The sequence below is a fragment of the Hyperoodon ampullatus genome, assembly GCF_949752795.1.
Source record: "Hyperoodon ampullatus genome assembly, chromosome: 6".
Taxonomy (NCBI): domain Eukaryota; kingdom Metazoa; phylum Chordata; class Mammalia; order Artiodactyla; family Ziphiidae; genus Hyperoodon; species Hyperoodon ampullatus.
In genome coordinates, this window is record NC_136919.1 from 24,583,094 (window position 1) to 24,605,736 (window position 22,643).

The 22,643-nt window shown below is 41.7% G+C and overlaps 1 protein-coding gene across 2 annotated transcripts in view; it reads right to left on the minus strand.

The window, feature by feature from the left end:
- XPA (XPA, DNA damage recognition and repair factor) overlaps positions 1 to 12,721 on the minus strand; it is a gene marked incomplete at its 3' end in the record, with an annotated part of 41,123 nt that extends 28,402 nt beyond the window's left edge. For both annotated transcript variants that reach the window (XM_079706626.1, XM_079706627.1), the window contains exons 1-2: positions 12,472 to 12,721; positions 8,363 to 8,473 (exon numbers count right to left, since the gene is read on the minus strand). In XM_079706626.1, coding sequence (XP_079562752.1) covers positions 8,363 to 8,473; positions 12,472 to 12,643 — 283 coding nt within the window. In that variant the 5' untranslated portion in view covers positions 12,644 to 12,721. The remainder of the gene's footprint in view (positions 1 to 8,362; positions 8,474 to 12,471) is intronic.
- Between the last annotated feature and the right edge of the window lie 9,922 nt (positions 12,722 to 22,643).

Here is a 22,643-nt window from a genome sequence, read left to right on the forward strand (position 1 = left end):
AGAAATTCTGGGAAGTACTCCTTGGTGTGAGCCCTCCCAGAGTCTGTCATTAGCCCCACCAAAGAGCCCAGGTAGGCTCCAGTGTTGGGTCGCCTCAGGACAAACAACCAACAGGGAGGGAACCCAGCCCCACCCATCAACAGTCAAGTGGATTAAAGTTTTACTGAGCTCTGCCCACCAGAGCAACAGTCAGCTCTACCCACCACCAGTCCATCCCATCAAGCCTCTTAGATAGCCTCATCCACCAGAGAGCAGACAGCAGAAGCAAGAAGAACTACAATCCTGCAGCCTGTGGAACAAAAACCACATTCACAGAAAAATAGACAAGATGAAAAGGCAGGGGGCTATGTACCAGATGAAGGAACAAGATAAAACCCCAGAAAAACAACTAAATGAAGTGGAGATAGGCAACCTTCCAGAAAAAGAATTCAGAATAATGATAGTGAAGATGATCCAGGACCTTGGGAAAAGAATGGAGAAAAAGATGGAGAAGATGCAAGAAATGTTTAACAAAGACCTAGAAGAATTAAAGAACAAACAAACAGAGATGAACAATACAATAACTGAAATGAAAACTACACTAGAAGGAATCAATAGCAGAATAACTGAAGGAGAAGAACGGATAAGTGACCTGGAAGACAGAATGGTGGAATTCACTGCCACGGAACAGAATAAAGAATGAAAAGAAATGAATACAGCCTAAGAGACCTCTGGGACAACATTAAACACCAACAACATTCGCATTATAGGGGTCCCAGAAGGAGAAGAGAGAGAGAAAGGACCAGAGAAAATATTTGAAGAGATGATAGTCAAAAACTTCTCTAACATGGGAAAGGAAACAGCCACCCAAGTGCAGGAAGCACAGCAAGTCCCATACAGGATAAACCCAAGGAGAAACACACCGAGACACATAGTAATCAAATTGGCAAAAATTAAAGGCAAAGAAAAATTACTGAAAGCAGCAAGGGAAAAATGACAAATAACATACAAGGGAACTCCCATAAGGTTAACAGCTGATTTCTCAGCAGAAACTCTACAAGCCAGAAGGGAGTGGCAGGATATACTTAAAATGAAGGGAAGAACCTACAACCAAGATTACTCTACCCGGCAAGGATCTCATTCAGATTCAATGGAGAAATCAAAAGCTTGACAGACAAGCAAAAGCTAAGAGAATTCAGCACCACCAAACCAGCTCTACAACAAATGCTAAAGGAACTTCCCTAAGTGGGAAACACAAGAGAAGAAAAGGACCTACAAAAACAAACCCAAAACGATTAAGAAAATGGTCATAGGAACATACATATCGATAATTACCTTAAATGTGAATGGATTAAATGCTCCAACCAAAAGACACAGGCTCGTTGAATGGATACAAAAACAAGACCCATATATAAGCTTTCTACAAGAGACCCACTTCAGACCTAGGGACACATACAGACTGAAAGTGAGGGGATGGAAAAAGATATTCCATGCAAATGGAAATCAAAAGAAAGCTGGAGTAGCTATACTCATATCAGATAAAATAGACTTTAAAATAAAGAATGTTACAAGAGACAAGGAAGGACACTACATAATGTGATCAAGGGATCAATCCAAGAAGAAGATATTACAATTATAAATATATATGCACCCAACATAGGAGCACCTCAATACATAAGGCAACTGCTAACAGCTATAAAAGAGGAAATAGACAGTAACACAATAATAGTGGGGGACTTTAACACCTCACTTACACCAATGGACAGATCACCCAAAATGAAAATAAATAAGGAAACAGAAGCTTTAAATGACACAATAGACCAGACAGATTTAATTGGTATTTATAGGACACTCCATCCAAAAGCAGCAGATTACACTTTCTTCTCGAGTGTGCACGGAACATTCTCCAGGATAGGTCACATCTTGGGTCACAACTCAAGCCTCAGTAAATTTAAGAAAACTGAAATCATATCAAGCATCTTTTCTGACCACAATGCTATGAGATTAGAAATGAATTACAGGGAAAAAAAAACATATAAAACACAAACACGTGGAGGCTAAACAATACGTTACTAAATAACCAAGAGATCACTGAAGAAATCAAAGAGGAAATCAAAAAATACCTAGAGACAAATGACAATGAAAACACGATGACCCAAAACCTATGGGATGCAGCAAAAGCAGTTCTAAGCGGGAAGTTTACAGCTATACAAGCCTACCTCAAGAAACAAGAAATATCTCAAATAAAAAATCTAACCTTACACCTAAAGGAACTAGAGAAAGAAGAACAAACAAAACCCAAAGTTAGCAGAAGGAAAGAAATCATAAAGATCAGAGCAGAAATAAATGAAATAGAAACAAAGAAAACAAGAGCAAAGATCAATAAAACTAAAAGCTGGTTCTTTGAGAAGATAAACAAAATTGATAAACCATTAGCCAGACTCATCAAGAAAAAGAGGGAGAAGACTCAAATCAATAAAATTAGAAACGAAAAAGGAGAAGTTACAACAGACACTGCAGAAATACAAAGCATCCTAAGAGACTACTACAAGCAACTCTATGCCAATAAAATGGACAACTTGGAAGAAATGGACAAATTCTTAGAAAGGTATATAACCTTCCAATACTGAACCAGGAAGAAACAGAAAATATGAACAGACCAATCACAAGTAATGAAATTGAAGCCGTGATTAAAAATCTTCCAACAAATCAAAATCCAGGACCAGATGGCTTCACAGGTGAATTCTATCAAATATTTAGAGAAGAGCTAACACCCATCCTTCTCAAACTCTTCCAAAAACTTGCAGAGGAAGCAACACTCCCAAATTCATTCTATGAGGCCACCATCACCCTGATACCAAAACCAGACAAAGATACTACAAAAAAAGAAAATTATAGACCAATTATCACTGATGAATACAGATGCAAAAATCCTCAACAAAATACTAGCAAACAGAATCCAACAACACATTAAAAGGATCATGCACCACGATCAAGTGGGATTTATCCCAGGGATGCAAGGATTCTTCAATATATGCAAATCAATCAATGTGATACACCATATTAACAAACTGAAGAAGAAAAATGATATGATCATCTCAATAGATGCAGAAAAAGCTTTTGACAAAATTCAACACCAATTTATGATAAAAACTCTCCAGAAAGTGAGCATAGAGGGAACCTACCTCAACATAATAAAGGCCATACACAACAAACCCACAGCAAACATCATTCTCAATGGTGAAAAACTGAAAGCATTTCCTCTAAGATCAGGAATGAGACAAGGATGTCCACTCTCATCACTATTATTCAACATAGTTTTGGAAGTCCTAGCCACGGCAATCAGAGAAGAAAAAGAAATAAAAGGAATACAAATTGGAAAAGAAGTAAAACTGTCACTGTTTGTAGATGACATGATACTATACATAGAGAATCCTAAAAACGCCACCAGAAAACTACTAAAGCTAATCAATGAATTTGGTAAAGTTGCAGGATACAAAATTAATGCACAGAAATCTCTGGCATTCCTATACACTAATGATGAAAAATCTGAAACAGAAATTATGCAAACACTCCCATTTACCATTGCAACAAAAAGAATAAAATACCTAGCAATAAACCTACCTAGGGAGACAAAAGACCTGTATGCAGAAAACTATAAGACACTGATGAAAGAAATTAAAGATGATACCAACAGATGGAGAGATATACCATGTTCTTGGATTGGAAGAATCAACATTGTGAAAATGATTCTACTACCCAAAGCAATCTACAGATTCAATGCAAACCCTATCGAACTACCACTGGCATTTTTCACAGAACTAGAACAAAAAATTTCACAATTTGTATGGAAACACAAAAGACCCCGAATAGCCAAAGCAGTCTTGAGGGAAAAAAACGGAATTGGAGGAATCATACTCCCTGACTTCAGACTATACTACAATGCTACAGTAATCAAGACTTTATGGTACTGGCACAAAAACAGAAACACAGATCAATGGAACAGGATAGAAAGCCCAGAGATAAACCCACACACCTATGGTCAACTAATCTATGACAAAGGAGGCAAAGGTATACAATGGAGAAAAGACAGCCTCTTCAATAAGTGGTGCTGGGAAAACTGGACAGCTACATGTAAAAGAATGAAATTATAACACTCCCTAACACCATACACAAAAATAAACTCAAAATGGATTCGAGACCTAAATGTGAGACCAGACACTATAAAACTCTTAGAGGAAAACATAGGATGAACACTCTTTGACATAAACCACAGCAAGATCTTTTTTGACCCACCGAGAGAAATGGAAATAAAAACAAAAATAAACAAATGGGACCTAATGAAACTTCAAAGCTTTTGCACAGCAAAGGAAACAGTAAACAAGACCAAAAGACAACCCTCAGAAAGGGAGAAAATATTTGCAAATGAATCAACGGACAAAGGATTAATCTCCACAATATATCAACAGCTCATGCAGCTCAATATTAAAGAAACAAACAACCCAATCCAAAAATGGGCAGAAGACCTAAATAGACATTTCTCCAAAGAAGACATATAGATGGCCAAGACGCACATGAAAAGCTGCTCAACATCACTAATTATTAGAGAAATGCAAATCAAGACTACAATAAGGCATCACCTCACACCAGTCAGAATGGGCATCATCAGAAAATCTACAAACAACAAATGCTGGAGAGGGTGTGGAGAAAAGGGAACCCTCTTGCACTGTTGGTGGGAATGTAAATTGATACAGCCACTATGGAGAACAGTATGGAGGTTTCTTAAAAAACTAAAAATAGAATTACCCTATGATCCAGCAATCCCACTACTGGGCATATACCCAAAGAAAACCATAATTCAAAAAGACACATGCACCCCAATGTTCATTGCAGCACTATTTACAATAGCCAGGTCATGGAAGCAACCTAAATGCCCATCAACAGACGAATGGATAAAGAATTTGCAGTACATATATACAATGGACTATTACTCAGCCATAAAAAGGAACAAAATTGAGTCATTTGTTGAGACGTGGCTGGATCTAGAGACTGTCATACAGAGTGAAGTCAGTCAGAAAGAGAAAAACAAATATCGTATATTAACGCATGTATGTGGAACCTAGAAAAATGGTACAGATGAACCAGTTTGCAGGGCAGAAGTTGAGACACAGATGTAGAGAACAAACATATGGACACCAAGGGGGGGAAACCACAGTGGGGTGGGGATGGTGGTGTGATGAATTGGGCGATTGGGATTGACATGTATAAACGGATGTGTATAAAATTGATGACTAATAAGGACTTGCAGTATAAAAAAACAAACAGAAAAACAACTAATACTAAACTTTCTTTGGGTTATTTATGGAAATATGTTAATATAAATGTTTCAGACATTACATGAAATTTCTAAAAATCTTGTATGTTCTGGTATAATGTTATAAGTCATAATTCTAGTTATTACTTTAAAACGTATATCCCAGAAATAACTAAGAAAGAGCTCTTAAGCTGCACCAATTGTAAGTAACTTAAAACATTAAAAAAAAAAAAAAAAGTCCTAGGAAGCAGAAAAGCAGAGAAACAACCAGCCTCTTCTCCATAGGCATCTAGCTTTTTACCAAAGGAGAGGTTCTACTGCTCCCTCAGTCAAGAGTTGCAGAAGCTCCACCCTAACCCCCCTTTTGAGATCTCCCTGTGCAGTGTCCTAATCCACGGGGCCCCTCTCCAGTATGTATGGAGACATCCAAACTTTTATAAACCTAGTGAAGCCCATTTCCTTTCCTTTTCAAGCCCTTTCATCATTGTGACTGTCTGAAATTCTGCCAAGTACAGAAATTAGTGTCTCACTCTAAAAAAAAAAAAAGTGATAGAAAATATTAATTACTCTCCCCGTTTTCTTCTACCCATAGAGGTCATCCACATAAAGTCTTAAAAGTAAGCTCCTTGTGCAAAGGCACCTGCCCAAGGGGGCAAACAGGTGTCAAAATGCAGCCCATGACCACTTTTTAAGCCATGAGCCCTGGCCCAGGCTAAGTCAGCCCAGAGAAAGAGGGTCTTTTTCTAATTTCTCTCCCAAAGATGACACTGTGGAAGAGGTAATCAAGGATGTGACCACCGGTTAACCTGTGAGCTGGACCTGGGCAATCAGAGGCTCCTCACTCTCTCTCCTTCTCTCCTTGGGATGTACATTCTGCCCCACGTTCCCACAGTGGGAGCTGTTTCAAGGACACAGCCTTGAGAGAGTATGGTGTTGTTGAGACCACGTGGACTTGAATATGCAGCTGAACCCAGTGAAAGCTTCTACATATACTTTAAGATTTGGCGAGCAGGTGTGGAGATCTACTTAACTCACAGCCACCCAAGACAAGCCTCGTAAGAAAGTTCCCTTGCTTATTAAAACTGCCACCTACCAATCTGGAGTGCTCTCTTTCTTTAGCCTCTCCCTGCCTTCCCTGTATGGGGCCAGCTTGTGAATAAGAGACACCTTTTCTAACCTGCACAAATTCGCTACCAGAGTGCTAACTGCAAGCAGCAGCCCTACCGTCAATAACAGTATACGACACATGCCACATACATACCTCAGTCAAGCAGAAAGGCACTACAGTAGGTTCTCAATTAATGTTTGTTGCATGACCTGTTAAATGAACACGGCTTTATAAGCCTGTGGTGGATTCAGGAATCTATAGAAAAACAGTTACAGTGAATCTTCATATCCATAGAATCATAAGGACTTTGCAGGTCACTGAATTCAAGGCATTCCCTCCTGATACAGGGCTTTTCTAAAACATCCTGCTCAAGTGGTCTCTCAATCTCTGAAGCCCTCCAATGCTTTGCTATTTAGAGGCAGCACTCCACATGGTTTGGCTCACATGATATATGTGCCAACACCCTATTTAGTGCAAAGTACAAGTTCACTGTACTGAGTTGGAATCTCCCTCACTGTAAGTGTTACCCACTGTTCCAATTCTCCCCTCCAGAGCAAATCACAGTAAGTATAATCTGTCTTCCATAGAGGAATACTTCTTGCATTTGCAGGCAGCTGAAGTGTTTCTAAGTTAAACATATCCAGTTTTGACAACTGTTCCTCACATGCCAATTGCAATATTTCCATTTTGACCACCCTGTTTTGGACATATACACTTGTCAATAGCGCTCATAAAATATGGCACCCAATATATACAGTGGAATATTACTCAGTCATAAAAAGAAACAAAACTGAGTTATCTGTAGTGAGGTATATGGACCTAGAGTCTGTGATACAGAGTGAAGTCAGAAAGAGAAAAACAAATACCATATGCTAACACATATATATGGAATCTAAAAAAAAAAAAAAAAAAAATGGTTCTGAAGAACCTAGGGGCAGGACAGGAATAAAGACGCAGACATAGAGAATGGACTTGAGGACACGGGGAGGGAGATGGGTAAGCTGGGACGAAGTGAGAGAGTGGCATGGACATATATACACTACCAAATGTAAAGTAGATAGCCAGTGGGAAGCAGCCACATAGCACAGGGAGATCAGCTCGGTGCTTTGTGACCACCTAGAGGGGTGGGATAGGGAGGGTGGGAGGGAGATGCAAGAGGGAGGAGATATGGGGACATATGCATATATATAGCTGATTCACTTTGTTATAAAGCAGAAACTAACACACCATTGTAAAGCAATTATACTCCAATAAAGATGTTAAAAAAAAAAAAAAGGCACACAAACTAAAAATAAGTATTTTAATCCTTCAGGTGTCAGCTTCTGAAAACAATAGTTTAGACACACACAGAAGAGAACAGGATTACCACCTACCTTGATGAATACACAACACTTCTAATGCTACAACCAAAACTGGAATAGCTTTTTTAAGCTGTTATATTCCACTACTGGCTTCAAACTTATGATCAAGTGAAACTATCTTTTTCAAAGAGTGTGAAAGTACCCTCATCCAGAGGATGGATGGATATAGATATATATGATTTACCAAAACTTTAACCTTAGATAATAGTTATTTTATTATTCTTTTTATGCCAGACCTATCTTGTACTTTACACACCACTTTTTTTCCTCTAAACATAAAGACCTAAATTTTATCTCTTGCATTCAAGTCCCTCATTTCAGCCTATCAAGATACTTTTAAGTATTTATTCTATCAGCCTGCCTATTATAAAACAGAGAGCATCAACCCTAAGTACACAAACCACATGTTGAATGAATCATTGCCAAATTTGTTTCATTTTTCATCTACTAGCAAAACTGCCAAATTTTATCACTCTTATAAAGCCAACCTGCTCAGTGACTAGACTAAATGTGGCATTTTCTAGCATCACTTTGCAAAGAATTATGCATGTTACTCAAAATGACCAACCTAGGTATCTATTTTCTGAAAACACACTTTACCTGGTTGATGAACAACTTTTCCAATTGTATGTTCTTCTTCCTCCTCCTCTTCCAGAATGAAGCCTCCTCTTGTGTCAATTATCTTCGGGGCTGCTTTTACATTAGCCATCCCTACAAAAAGTAAGAGTGGTCAACAAATGAACTAGGTAAGCCCTTATGTTCCCTTGTGCATAAACAGGAACTTTAAAAAATTTAATATATATCAAACAAGACAAGGATGTCCACTATTACCACTTCTATTCAACATTATAATGAAGGTCCCAGCCACTGTACTATGGCAAGAAAACAAGACAGGCATAAAGGCTGGAAAGAAGTAAAACAGTATTCACAGATGATGTGATTAGGTATACAGAATACCCAAAAGAATCTACAATTAGAATGAAGAAATAATACCTAGGAACAGATGTGTAAAACCTCTATACTGAAAACACCACTAAGAGAAATATACGTCAATTCTCCCCAGATTTACCTAAAGATTCAATGTGATTCCATTCAAAACCGCAGCAGTGGCGGGGGGTGGGAACGCACGTGTGTGTGTGTGTGTGTGTGTGTGTGCACGCGCGCAGGCACGCTCCAGAGGGGGAGGAGTAATGGGAGCTGACAAGCTGATCTAACATTTATATGTAAATACAAAGAACACACAATAGCCAAGGTAATCCTGAACAAAACTGGAGGATTTACACTACCAGATTTAAAGATTTACTACAAAGCTTCAGTAATTATGATAGTATAGTACTAAAACAAAGGGACCAGCGTATTGATAGTAGAAGAGAGAGTCCTGAAATAGACCTACACATATTTGGTCACTTAACTTACAGCAAAGGCTCCAAGACAATTCAGTGAGAAAAAGATAATATTTTCAATAAATGATGCTAGGATTTATGACAAAGGTACTACAAAACAGTGAGGAAAAGATGGTCATTTCAATAAATGAACTTTGGCTCTACCTCATACAATATACACAAAACAATGTTTAAATGGATCATAGTCTTGAATGTAAAGGGTAAAAGGTAAAACAATAAAGCTTCTAGAAGAGGGCATTGGAGAATAATTCCATGAACTTGAGGTAGCCAAAAACTTCTTCAACATGACACAAACGTATTAACCATAAGAGAAAAACTGCTAATTGAACTTGATTAAAACTAAGAACCTCTATTCATCAAAAGACACCATTATGAGAGTAAAAAGACAAGATACAAATCGGGAGAAGCTATTTGCAATATGTATATCTGACAAAAGACTCATCCAGAATATGTAATGAAATCCTATAAACCAGTAAGAGACAAATAGCCCAACTTAAAAAAAGGGAAATAGACCTGAAGAGAAACTTCACAAATGAAGATATGCAAATAGCTAGTAACCACATGAAAAAGGTCTCATCATCATAAGTAATTAGGAAAATACAAATTAAAACCATACTGATGGGCTTCCCTGGTGGCGCAGCAGTTGAGAGTCCGCCTGCCGATTCAGGGGACACGGGTTCGTGCCCTGGTCCGGGAAGATCCCACATGCCGCGCGGAGCGGCTGGGCCCGTGAACCATGGCCTCTGAGCCTGCGCGTCCGGAGCCTGTGCTCCGCAACGGGAGAGGCCACAACAGTGAGAGGCCCGCGTACCGCAAAAAAAAAAAAAAAACAGACAGTACTAATCAAATGGTCAGAATGATAGTTACTTCTGAGGGTGAATGGTTGACTAAGAAGTGCCATTAGGGAAACTTCTAAGGTTCTGGAAGTGTCTGTACAGTATATTGATTGCTGTGGTATTGACACGAGTATTCACATAGGTAAAATTCAGATGAGCGCGTTTTACATTAATGTATGAATGTTATAACTAATTTTTTAAGACAAATTTAGTAGGTATTATCTTGCTTAAGTCTAAACTCTCCTTCTCTGGCCTCAATTTATTAAATAAAGGAATTAGAGTATAAGCCTGTTTCTACTGTTAACAGCAATTCTCATATGCTACTACACTGTCTGTCCATCTCTCTACATCCCTTGATTAGACTGAGTGCTTTTACCTCCGTAATTCTGAAAAATAGTTAAGCATTCCACGAATATTTACTGACTGGATAGAAATCAATGAATGTATCAGAATATGATTCTCATTTCATGAATAGTATAGCGAATGATTAGAATGATCATTCATGAGTGCAGTAAGAATTAAGAAGGGAGGGCTTCCCTGGTGGTGCGGTGGTTGAGAGTCCGCCTGCCGATGCAGGGGACACGGGGTTCGTGCCCCGGTCCGGGAGGATCCCACGTGCCGCGGAGCGGCTGGGCCCGTGAGCCATGGCTGCTGAGCCTGCGCGTCCGGAGCCTGTGCTCCGCGGCCGGGGAGGCCACAGCAGTGAGAGGCCCGCATACGGCAAAAAAAAAAAAAAAAAAAAAAAAAAAAAAAGGGAAGCTGGGGTAATCAAGACCATAATCTGCAGGATCCTGAACACTGGTAAATCATGCCAAAAACAAAGCCCAATTTCTCTCTACTGCTATGCCTTGTTTTTGCCCCAGGCTCTTAGCACTACTCTTAGCAACACATTCTAAGCAAGTTCTTCTCAGTCTTTTTCATGGCATGTCATAGCACACACAGAAAATGAAAACTGTACAGTACATTGAAATAAAAGTACTAAAAAGATTAAACATCTCAGCACCTACCTAACTCTTGAAGCACAGCAGGTTGTACACAATGTTGCAACACAGTTCAGTTCTTTGGCAAATACCTAAGAAATCTAACAAAATATTCATGCTACCTTGCTTTCCATTATCAGACGTTTAGTTTAATACCACTTTATGCTCTATTTTGCACCGGTGTTCCACGGTCTTTTAGTACAGATCTAGAAACCTTTATGGAATAATGAATATGAATTAATCAATGCAGATGGACAACTTTTTGTCCTGACCCTAGAATGCTTCAAGTTGGGAAAGGAATAAAAGAAAACCACTATAAAGCAGAAAGGATGAGACCAGAACCATTAAAACTGGTTGCAATTTGCAGATTCAGTGTCAGTATGAATATCAAGACATGCAGCTCGCTCTTTTCACTCTTTCTTACTTCTGGCTGATGAAAAAGGGTAGTGGATGACACAGCTCTGACCGTGCTCAACTGCTCACACAGTATGGATATAGGTTTAGAACACTTGTGCTTCACATTATAGAGGTGGTCCTGAAGAACCACATGTCAACCAAACTGTATTTCCCTGAGGAAAATTATTAGTTGACCCCACTGGAGAATTACATGATAGACACATACATGATAGGCAAAGAGACAAATAAGCCGCCAAGGGCTGCCCTAAGAAAAGGGAAAGATGAAATCCAAACAAGAATAACAGCCTTTCTTCCTATGGGTGAGAGAGATGCCTAGTATAGCAGAGGCAGCTCGTGAGCAAGGAAAGGCCCCGAACCCAGGGTCAGATGACCCGAGTTCTAGTCCTGATTAGGCTTTGCACTTACTGGGATGCACCTGAGCTTCAAACCCCCTTTCCTTTTCTGATCCTCAGTTACCACCTCAGTAAAACACGGATACCAAACCCTGTCCTAATTATTTTCTCACAGGTTAGCTGTGAGAATCAAATCAGCCAATTTGAAAAACGTGAAGCACAACAGGTGCCACTCTGTTAGCCCCACGAAGGCAGCAGCTAATGTCTGTTTGCTCCCAGCACGGAGCAAGCACTGTGCCGGTTACGGAATATGCACTCAATCACCCTGTGTTAAATAGATGACTGAGGGAAGCTGGTGCAGAACCACTAGTTAAATGTGTTACAAGGTCTAAAAGCTTTACACAAAAACCACCCCTGGGACCGGTGGAAGCTGCAGGAAGAGAGCAGAAAGGGAGAACTGAGGCACTGGCTGGCGTTTCCCGACGGCGAGGGCGGCTGCATTCCCAAGCTAAGGACCGCCCAAGAGCAAGGAGGAAAGGCCAGGGCTGGGAGTCAGGAGTCGCCCTGTGGTCTCGGACAGCCCGCTGTGACAACGCCCGCTGAGCGGATCCCACCCCCACCCCCCGCACCTGGGACTGCGGGAGGGTCTAGGCGGAAACGCGAAGGGAGTGCACGCCACACCCAAGACGCTACCCCTGGTCCGCAAGGAAAGAGAAGGGCAGGCGCCGCCCGGGCCCAAACCTCCGGTAGCCGCAGCCGTCGTCGCCGGGTAAGGCCGGGCCGCCAGCCGGGCCTGGCGCAGCATCAGCGCCCGCTGCCGCTTCCGCTCGATGCTCGCCCGCACCGCGGCAGACAGCTCCGCCGGCTGTTCTGAAACCGCCGGCTCAGACGAAGCTCCCCCGGCGGCCGCCATCTCCGTGCTCCCCCAACGACTGTGGCTCTAGCCCCGCGCACGCGCATTGGCTCCCCGAAGCGTGCCCAAGGCCCCGCCGGCGCCGCCACCGCTTCCGCGCCTGTTCCACGGCTCAGCCTCCGACAAGGAGAGCGCCTGCGCAATTTGAGAAGCTCGTGGGAAAGGGAGGGGCGACGGGCGGAGTCTGCGCACGCGTCGGCGCGGGGACTACTGGCCGGCTTGTAACCCAGGGGGAGGGCCGTGGCTGAGATCGGTGATGGTCATCTTTAAAATCATAGTTTCGCTTGGTGGTTCAGAATATGGACTTTGGAGTCAAACTTGGGTTAAATCCTATCTCTGACACTTGCCATCTGCGTGACTTCAGCAAGTTATTTAACCTGAGTTCAGTTTCTTCAGTAGTAAAATGATAATTACGGAACCACTTCCATGGTTGTTGGGAAGATTAGATGTAGCCTTTCAGCACAATGCCTGGCACATAAAAAGCTTTCAAAAATGATGGCAGGACTTCCCTTGCAGTCCAGAGGTTAAGACTCCGTGCTTCCAATGCAGGGGGCGCGAGTTCCAAACCTGGTTGGAGAACTAGGATCCCGTATGCCAGCAGCACAGCCAAAAAATGTAAAATGAAATAATAAAATAAAATGGCAGCTAGTAGTAATAGTAGTGCCAATCAAGAGAGATCAATAGATGATTGGTCTGACTACTTACAACACCTGGCCTAGGGGGGCAGTGTCTTAGATTCGAAATGAGAGCACCTGGGTTTGAACTCTCACTTGCTGTGACATCAGGCAAATGCAGCACCAGGTTCCCAAGGCTGGTATGCTTGAGCTCGGCTGTCTTTTCCTTGGAATATTTCTTCAGTGTGGATGAGCTGCCACCAGGTAGACAGTGGGTTTGGATTTGGGCCAAATTCTGACTTCCCAAACGTGTGGCAAATGAAGCAAAAGAAACACTGCATGATTTTCTAAAAATGTATGCTTTTTCTTTATTACAAATAAAACCTAACTGAAGCCAGAAAACATTAAGTTCTAATTACTACCTATACCATTTGGGACTAGTTTTTAGAGCAAGCTGGCACACTGAGGTTTCCCACTAATATTCAATGATAAAAGTTTGAGAAGCACAAACTAGTGGTTCTAATCTATCAAATATATGTATATTTAAACTGGAGGACCTTATATAAAGCAGAGAAATGCTGAGCTCTTCTGGTTGAACTGGAGACAGAGACCTCAAGCCATCCCTATTCCCTTTCTCCTCAGATTCTTCTTGCTCCCCATCCATTGACCTTGTCCAGGTGATAAAATCTCAAATTCTATATGACACCTAAAGCACGAGCAAGAAAAGAAAAAATTAGAGAAATTTAACTTCATCAAAATTGAAAACTTTTGTTCATCAAAGGACACTATCAAGAAAATGAAAAGACAACTCACAGAATGGGAGAAAATATTTGGAAATCATATACAGGTTTCCATGTTCCCTACCCAAAAGTAGAGCATTCCTAAGAAACCTTTTCTAAGCCAAAATGGCATAAAGCAAAGAAGCAATTACCTTAGGACACATCTTGCTAACGAATGCACATGCACAAAATAAATCGATAAAGCACAGATGCTCAAAGACACAGTTCAAAGCTATGGCAGCTGGATGCTAAGATGCTGAGGGTAGTTCCCCAGGAAGGAGCTTGGTGGTGTCATTCTCTCAAAGCGCGCTGCCTCTATTCTGCCTCATGCAAAACAAACTCGAACACTATTTTTACTTTTCCCCTTTTTTCCTGAAAGTGGAAATCCTCTTCACATTTCTTTCTGTTAGTGAAAACAGGTACTAATGAAGGTCTTTCGTAAAAGCAAATTGAGATAAAGCAAACTTGAAAAGCGAGGGATACCTGTATCTGAAAAGGGAACTCAAATGACAAAAAGGCAAATAACAGTTTTTAAATGAGGTAAAGACTTAAATAGATATTTTTCTAAATAAGATATACAAGTGGCCAAACAAGCACATGAAAAGAATTCATCATTAGTGAAATGCAAATGAAAAGCATCAGATCAAATGTGAAGTGCGATACCATTTCACACCCATTACTATGACTAGAATTAAGAGGGAAAAAAAAAACAGAAAATAACAAGTGTTGGCAAGGATGTGGAGAAATTGGAATCCTCATACATTGCTAGTGGGAATGTAAAACAATGCTGCCCGTGGCAAACAGTTTGGCTATTCTCCAAAAAGTTAAACATATAGAATTACCATATAAGTCAGCAATTTCACTCCCAGGTAGAATTCAAGTCCTCAAAGGTTGAAAACAGGTGTTCAAACAAAAACTTGCATACAAATATTCATAGCAGCACTATTCACAATAACCAAAAGACTGGAACTACCCAAATGTCCATCAAATGATGAATGGATAAACAATGTGGCGTATCCCAAAAAGGAATATAATTCAGCCATAAAAAGGAAGTACTGACACATGCTACAACATGGATGAACCTTGAAAACATAGGGACTTCCCTGGTGGCACAGTGCTTAAGAATCTGCCTGCAAATGCAGGGGACACAGGTTTGATCCCTGGTCCTGGAAGATCCCACATGCCACAGAGCAACTAAGCCTGTGCGCCACAACTACTGAGCCTGTGCTCTAGAGCCCGAGAGTCACAACTACTGAAGCCCCCGCACCTACAGCCTGTGCTCCTCAACAAGAGAAGCCACCGCAATGAGAAGCCCGCACACCGCAACGAAGAGTAGCCCCTGCTCGCCACAATTAGGGAAAGCCTGCACACAGCAACGAAGACCCAACACAGCCCAAAATAAATAAATTTATTTTTTAAAAAAGAAAAGAAAACATTATACAGTTCTTTTATATGAAACATTTGAAATAAGCAAACCCACAGTAACAAAAAAGCAAATTAGTGGTTGCCAGGGACTGAGGGGAGAGGGAAATGAGAAGTGACTGCTTAATAAGTATGGGACTTCCTTTTGGGGTAATGAAAATGTTCTGTTGTAACGGCTTCACAACATTGTGAATGTACTATGTGTTACTAATGGTAAATTTTATTTTATAATAAGGTTTTTAAAAATTCCAATTCTAACTGGGCCCAGGCAGGTAATGGAAGGTAATGAATCCATCCAGGTGTGGGGCTCTGGCAAACTGGAGTGTGAGGGCCCCGCAAAGGGAAAAGCTACTGCACAGCTCCAGTGGGCAGAGAGAATTTGGGCCCATTGTTGCCAACTGCCCAATGTTTGAAGAAAAGTAACTGCTTCTCAAATTGTAATGCACATACAAGTTACATGGTGATCTTGTTAAAATGAGCATTCTCATCGGTAGGTCCATGGTGGGACTCGGGAATATGCATCTCTAAAGAGCTCCCTGATGGGGCTGCAGCTCCACGAACCACAGATCCAATAGTAAGGGTCTGGCCCACAGGTTCCCAAACTTGGCTGCAGGTTGGAAGCACCTGGGGAGTTTAAAAACCACAAACAGAGTTTGATATCATTGGTCAGAGGTGGGATCTGGGCATTAGGATTTTATAAAGCAACCTCTCCCCCACCCCCATGATTCTAATGGGCAGCAAACTTTGAGAGGCAGCACCCTTAAATGACCCCTCTAGACTCTACACAGCTCTAGGATCATCTAAGGCTGTGCAATATTTCCGTAGGACAAGGTAACAGTTCTCCCCCAATGTAAATTTTGACAATTAGCCACTAGAAACTCCTCCCCAGAAAAGCATTCCAAACTTGAATATTGAAGGACATGGACCATAGCTCAGATGCTGCACCAGCCCTGGTATTTTGTTAACTCCTGACAAACTGTTGGATTTCCTTTTACGGGTAACTCCCTCTCCTTGGGCTTCCTGACCTTTGTTAGCAAGTTTCGTGTAATTGGGTCTGAATTGTTAGCTGAGGCCTCAACCAAGGTAAACCGAGATTCCTCCTTTAGAGAAAAGAGGAGTACATGCCCTGATCTGTGCGTCCCACACAGTGACAGAGGCTGCAGGGCTTGCCTGGAGCACAGGGGCATGAGTCATCTTGGTGGGGGCACAAAAGGAAAACAGGCAAGGAGAATAGACCAGTGGATGTGTTCTTGCCCCTTCCCATTCACAGTGTCGGGAAAAACCTGCTACTACATCTATCTTCCTGCTTTGTACCTCTCACTTCCCAGACCAACTGTGATCCTGGCTGAAAGAAGGGTAATTAACAAAGCACAGGAAGAACTGAAAGCCCTTAACGGAGGCTGAAAAAGAGCAGGCAGGTAAGAATGGAAGCCAGGAAGGGGAATGAGAAACTTGGCAGTGTTTCCTGACAGGGCCTCCTCTCTGAGAGCATTTCTGGGGTTATTCATGCCTGAGATGACAGGATGTGCACATATTTGTCTTTATTATCTAGTAAATAGTACATGTGTGTGGCTTTCTTTTTTACTTTCATTTTTCCCGATTCCATTAACCCCCTTAATGTGGTTACTTTGAACGTCGTTGGCATAAATTCACAATAGGAGAACATCTGTGGTAAGGAGCATGCCAAGGGGGGAAGCTGTCTGGGACGAGGATGCAGCAACACAGAAATTAGCCCGATCCTGTAGACCTAAGCTGTATTGATTTAGTAACCAGGAAATGCAGTCTCTTTTGGCTGTGATTGACACTCCTTCTGGAAAAACTTAGATTTCAACCTCCCTGCACCAAAAGATAAAGGCAAAAACATCTTATTGGAACCTTGATCAATAAAACGTGTGTGCAAAGGGATTTAGAAAACATCTTAAAGACTCACAAAAATTTTCTTTCCAGAAGCAATAAGAAGTAGGAGGGTCCAAACATTCAACTAAGGACAGGACCTAGGAAAAATGATTATCAGCACTGGAAGCCAAAATCCAGTCACCCACTGACCAGCAAGGGCAGATCTTCCCGACTCTGCATTCCCCAGGTCCTGAATGTGGCCCAAGGGACCTTGCTTCTTACTACTTCTTCCGGGAAACTTGCCTGTCTCCTTCCTCAGGCTCCTATGAACCTCTTGTGTGCTGGTGTTGTGGCTCTTCCACACCAGAGGTGATACCTACCTGCCGTCCTTAACTAGACTATCAGGTCCTCGAGAGCTGGGACCGTCTGGTTCATCCCAGTATCGCCAGCACAATGTCTGGCACAGAGTAGCTGCTCATTAAATGTTTGTGGAATTAAATAAATAGAATGAATAGTACTGAATAAACCTAGTCGGATGTCTCACCAGCACCGAAAACTCAGTGTCCAAAGCTGAACCTGACAACCACCTCAGCTCTGCTTATATACCTGTGGTGACAGGGAACACTCTACTTCAGAACAGCCTGCTCCATTGTTGTCTAGCTTTGGCCAGTGTTTTTTGCAACAATAATAATAATAGTAAACACTTACATGGTGCTTAGTATATAATATAGTAGGTGTTTTTAAGCATTTAAAATTTATTAATTAATCTAATTTTCATAACTACTCAATGAGTATATTCACTAGTGCCAGTTTATAGATGAGATAACTAAGGCACAGAGATGTTAAATAACTTGTTCAAGGTCAAGGTGACAGAGCTGAGTTCAACCAGGCACAGCCCAGCCCCAGTATCAATATTGTCAACCACTAAACTCTTAAGTCTCGAAATTAGAATGTCTTCCTCTTACTTCTCCACTAGTACTTGTTCTGCCTGAGTTAATGCAGAGCTGGGATCAGAAACCAGATCCTTGTAATACCCTACATGCTAACCAAGTGGCTTCAAACAGACTGGGCTGTCTTTGTCTGAAGCCTGGTGTGAGAATTATTATTGCCAGTCTTAGATAGGGCCAAGGGAGGGTGAATGTGGTCCAGGGCTCATTCATTACATGGATGAACTCCAATCTACATAATGGGGTCATAGTTTTGTGGTTCCCTGTTTTCTTACTATCCCCAATTGGGGTTTTTGTTTTCCTTTCAATTACCTTTATAAAGAGTGTGGTTGCAACTTTTATTCCAACTTTTTTATTGGCAAGTACTTCCCCTAATAGTTGGAGTTCTGTTGAATAGGTGAACTATCTGTCACCAGATGCACTTGCTTTTACAGTTTTTATAATACTTGGAAATTGGCTGAATGTCTCTGGCTTCCATCCCTTCTCTGGTCCCACTACTACTGGCCTAGTTTAGCCTCCATCATCTTTTGCCTGACCAGCCTCTAAGCTGGTCTCCCAGCCTCCAGACTGACCCCTTCTGACCCATCTTCCACTTGGCCTTACAGCATCTTTCTAAAGTACAACTTTAAGGAATTCCCTGGCAGTCCAGTGGTTAGGACGCTGTGCGCTTTCACTGCCGAAGTCCCGGGTTCAATCCCTGATCAGGGAACTAAGATCCCACAAGCTGTGTAGCATGGCAAAAAAAAAAAAAGAAAAAAAAAAGTACAGGTTTAACCATTTGCTCAAAAGTCATTTGACCCCAAGTCTATAGCTAATCCCCATCATCTGGTTTCAGCCACCTTTTGCGGGGACTTACCTTCCGTGAATCCTCATTGAACTTTATGCTTTAGCCAAACTGGTCTATCTTCTAGGCCAGTCCTGCATTCCTCTTGCTTCTGAACTATTTCTCTCCCTGAAATTCTTTTGTTCATACACTCACTCACTCATTCTTTCATTTGTATATTCATTCAGTCAGCAACTTTATGACACCATGACACCGTGTTCCAAGCCAGGTCCTGTGCTGAGGACCAGGAATACAGCAATGAATTAATGGTCCTCCTCTCAAGGTGCTTCAAGTCTAATCTGGATTCTTCCTGATCACATCCATCACCATCTGTCACAGTCTTATCTGAAAGAATACTATTCCCCTCTCCTTGAAGCCTTTTCCCAATGTTTCAGCTAGAAGTAACCTCTTCCCTTCTCTGAGGCTACTCCATTACCCTCCACCTCCATCTCCCAAGCACCCCCATCTTCCAACCTTGCATCCTGTATTATAATCATGCAGCTGCCTATTTCCCCTGGATGATACAAGATGCACTTCAGCTTCTTAAGGCAAAATCCCTCTGTATCCAGGGACCATCCGAGGAGCTAGCCCAAGGTAGACACCTATCCAGCCAAGGCTGCTGAGAGACACTGCATCCACCATGAGTCAGGCAGAACAGATCTCAGAGAGGTTCCACAAAGCACTCACAAAAGGCAGTGTCGTACAGCTTTATTAAGATTTAAGTCACATACCATACAATTTACCCATTTAAAGTGTGCAATCAAATCATTTTCAGTATATTCACAGAGTTATGCAACTATCACCACCATCTATTTTAGAACATTCTCATCACCCCAGAAACAAGCACCATACCCATTAGCAGCCACTCCCCATGTCCTCTCAAACCCTCTCAGTCCTAAGCAACCACTAATTTGTTTTCTGTCTCCATAAATTTGACTGTTCTGGACATTTCATATGAATGGAATCATACAATATGCGACCTTTTGTGTCTGGCTTCTTTCACCTAGCATAACGTCTTCAAGGTTCATCTATGTTGCAGCATGTACCAATATTTCACTTTTTAATTGCCAAATAACATTCCATTTTATGGATATACCACATTTTATTTAATCCATTCATCAGCTGATAGACACTGAGTTGTTTCCACTTTTCGGCTATTATGAATAATGATACTATGAATGTCCGTTAACAAGTTTTTGTGTGGTTATGTGTTACCACTTCTCTTGAGTAGACACCTAGGAGTGGAACTGCTCAGTCATACGGTAATTCTATGTTTACTAGTCTGAGGAATCGTCAGACTGTTTTTCCAACGTGACTGCATTATTTCATATTCCTACAAGCAATGTATAAGGGTTTCAATTTCTCCACATCTTTGCCAGTATTTATTATCTTCTTTTTTACTATAACATCTTAGTCGATATGAAGTGGTTTCTCATCGTGGTTTTGATTTGCATTTCCTTAAAGATTAATTATGTTGAGTATCTTTTCATGTGCATATTGGCCATTTGCATTATCTTCTTTGGAGAAATGTCTATTCAAGCCCTTCACCTGTTTTAAAATTGGATTATTTGCCTTTTTATTGTTGAATTGTAAGTGTTCTTTATATACTGTAGATATCCCAGAGTTTTTGTTTTCCTTATGCTTTTTGTATTTTCTAAGTCTTCTACAATGGTAATGAGTTACTCTGGTAAGCAGAATATCTAATATGTGATACTAACCTACCTGAAAATATAGAAATTGTACTAATCAAACTTACGAAGGAGATTAAGCTAGAAAGGGTGATTAATGTGTTTGGGGTTTTTTGTTTGTTTGTTTTACAAAATCAAGATCCATTCCTGGAGGAGTGGAGCTGTGGGTAAAACAGTACTATGTGTGTTAGTGTGAACTTCCTCATTTCAGTTCAACAATTTTGTCAAGTGTCTGATGAAGTGGTCTCTTTCGCCTGTGTGGGAGGTGACATTAGACGATCTCCAGGACCAGGTTCAACATTCACTGTCTATGATTTTCAGTTAAGGCAGGGGTAGAACTCTCTTGAGAAGGGTTCCTGAAAAAATAATCTGAAGGTCTCGGTGTCTCACAAACTCAGTGGCGACCAACATGTGATGTGACCAATGAAAAGAGATGATGTGATCTGAGGTGACAAGAATAAGAGCAGGGTGTCTGAACTGGGGGAGACATCTGTCCTGCTGATTTGAGCTGTTCAGACCACATCTGAAGCTGGTGCCCACTTCTGGACAATACTCCAGGAATCAGAGCACTGTCCATGTGGCCAGGATGGAGAGGGAAGGGCTGGGAAGAAATTGTTGGGAGGGAAGCCAATTCAGAAAAGTTGTGATCAAGGCACTACATCTCCAAAGGGCTTCCCTGGGCAGAGGCATCGATGTGGCCTACCAGGCCTTTATCATCTCACTTAACTGGAAATTCATAGCAGCCTCACTGGGCAGGATTTCTTCCTATCTCAGACCACAAGACCCAGGACTACACTCATGGCCAGCTCCAGTGGCCCCTCATCTAGGGAGCTGAAGACCCAAGTGGCAAGACGGTGAAAGTCTGACCCGAGGTCCACACAGCAGGGATGAGAAGACACGAAAGACCCTATAGGGCAGCAAATTCAAGTTGTCATGGGGTCCAAGCTAGCAATGAAAACCAGTGGAGCCAGTTGAGCACTTGCCTTTTCAACGTATAGAAATTTCTTCACTTCCACAGATAAATATGTCATACACTATTTTTCTTAAAACAAATGACTTGGTTTTTGTTTTCCTCTTTTCAGAAAGAACTAAAAGATGTTTTTAGGTTTGTTTTTGCAATAAGAAAAGCAACAGCACATGTGCAATAAGAAACGGCATCCCAGTCATCCTTGTTGCTGGGGTGACAATAGGGAACCGAGAGGACAGCTGTGACAGGACTGCAGCAGGCCCAGTGAAGCCAGGCCTTCTACTTTGTTAAAGAAGAGCTAAAACTTGGGATTTTTATGTGAAATCTTCCAATATCTAAATCTTGATGCCGTTGTTTAGAAAATATCATACAGGCTTGAAATCCCTCTACAACATCTCTTCTGTGGTCTTCTTAACTCTGCTTGCATATCCAGGGATTGGAGCCCAAGCCTACGAATTCAGCCATCTGTGTCTGTGGACTGCTGTGACTGATAGGAATGGACTCTTCAAATTAAACTGAAATCAACCCCTTTACAGTACACTGGGCCAACCACCCCACAACCCGCACAGCCTCTGCCATTAGTCCTAACCTTCACCTCTCAGCCACTCCATCTATTCATTCACTCATTTACACACATACACCAGGGGCCCAATTTCACACCATCTGTTGAATCCAGTGGATGGGAGTCCCCCACAAGTTGAATACGTGTTTTCTTTATCTCTGAGTCCCTTGGGGCCTAGAATAGAGGGAGGTCCCCTGGGTGGGAACATGGTCTCCCAATCCCTCTCCTGAATGAAGGCTGCCGCCCCAGGAAGAAGTTCCCTTGTGGACCTTGTGTGTGGCTCTCCTGGGCAGTAGCCTGGCATTGAGCAGGAGCACAGGGTTTACTGGATCTGGACCCTGGACAAGTCATTGATGTCCCAG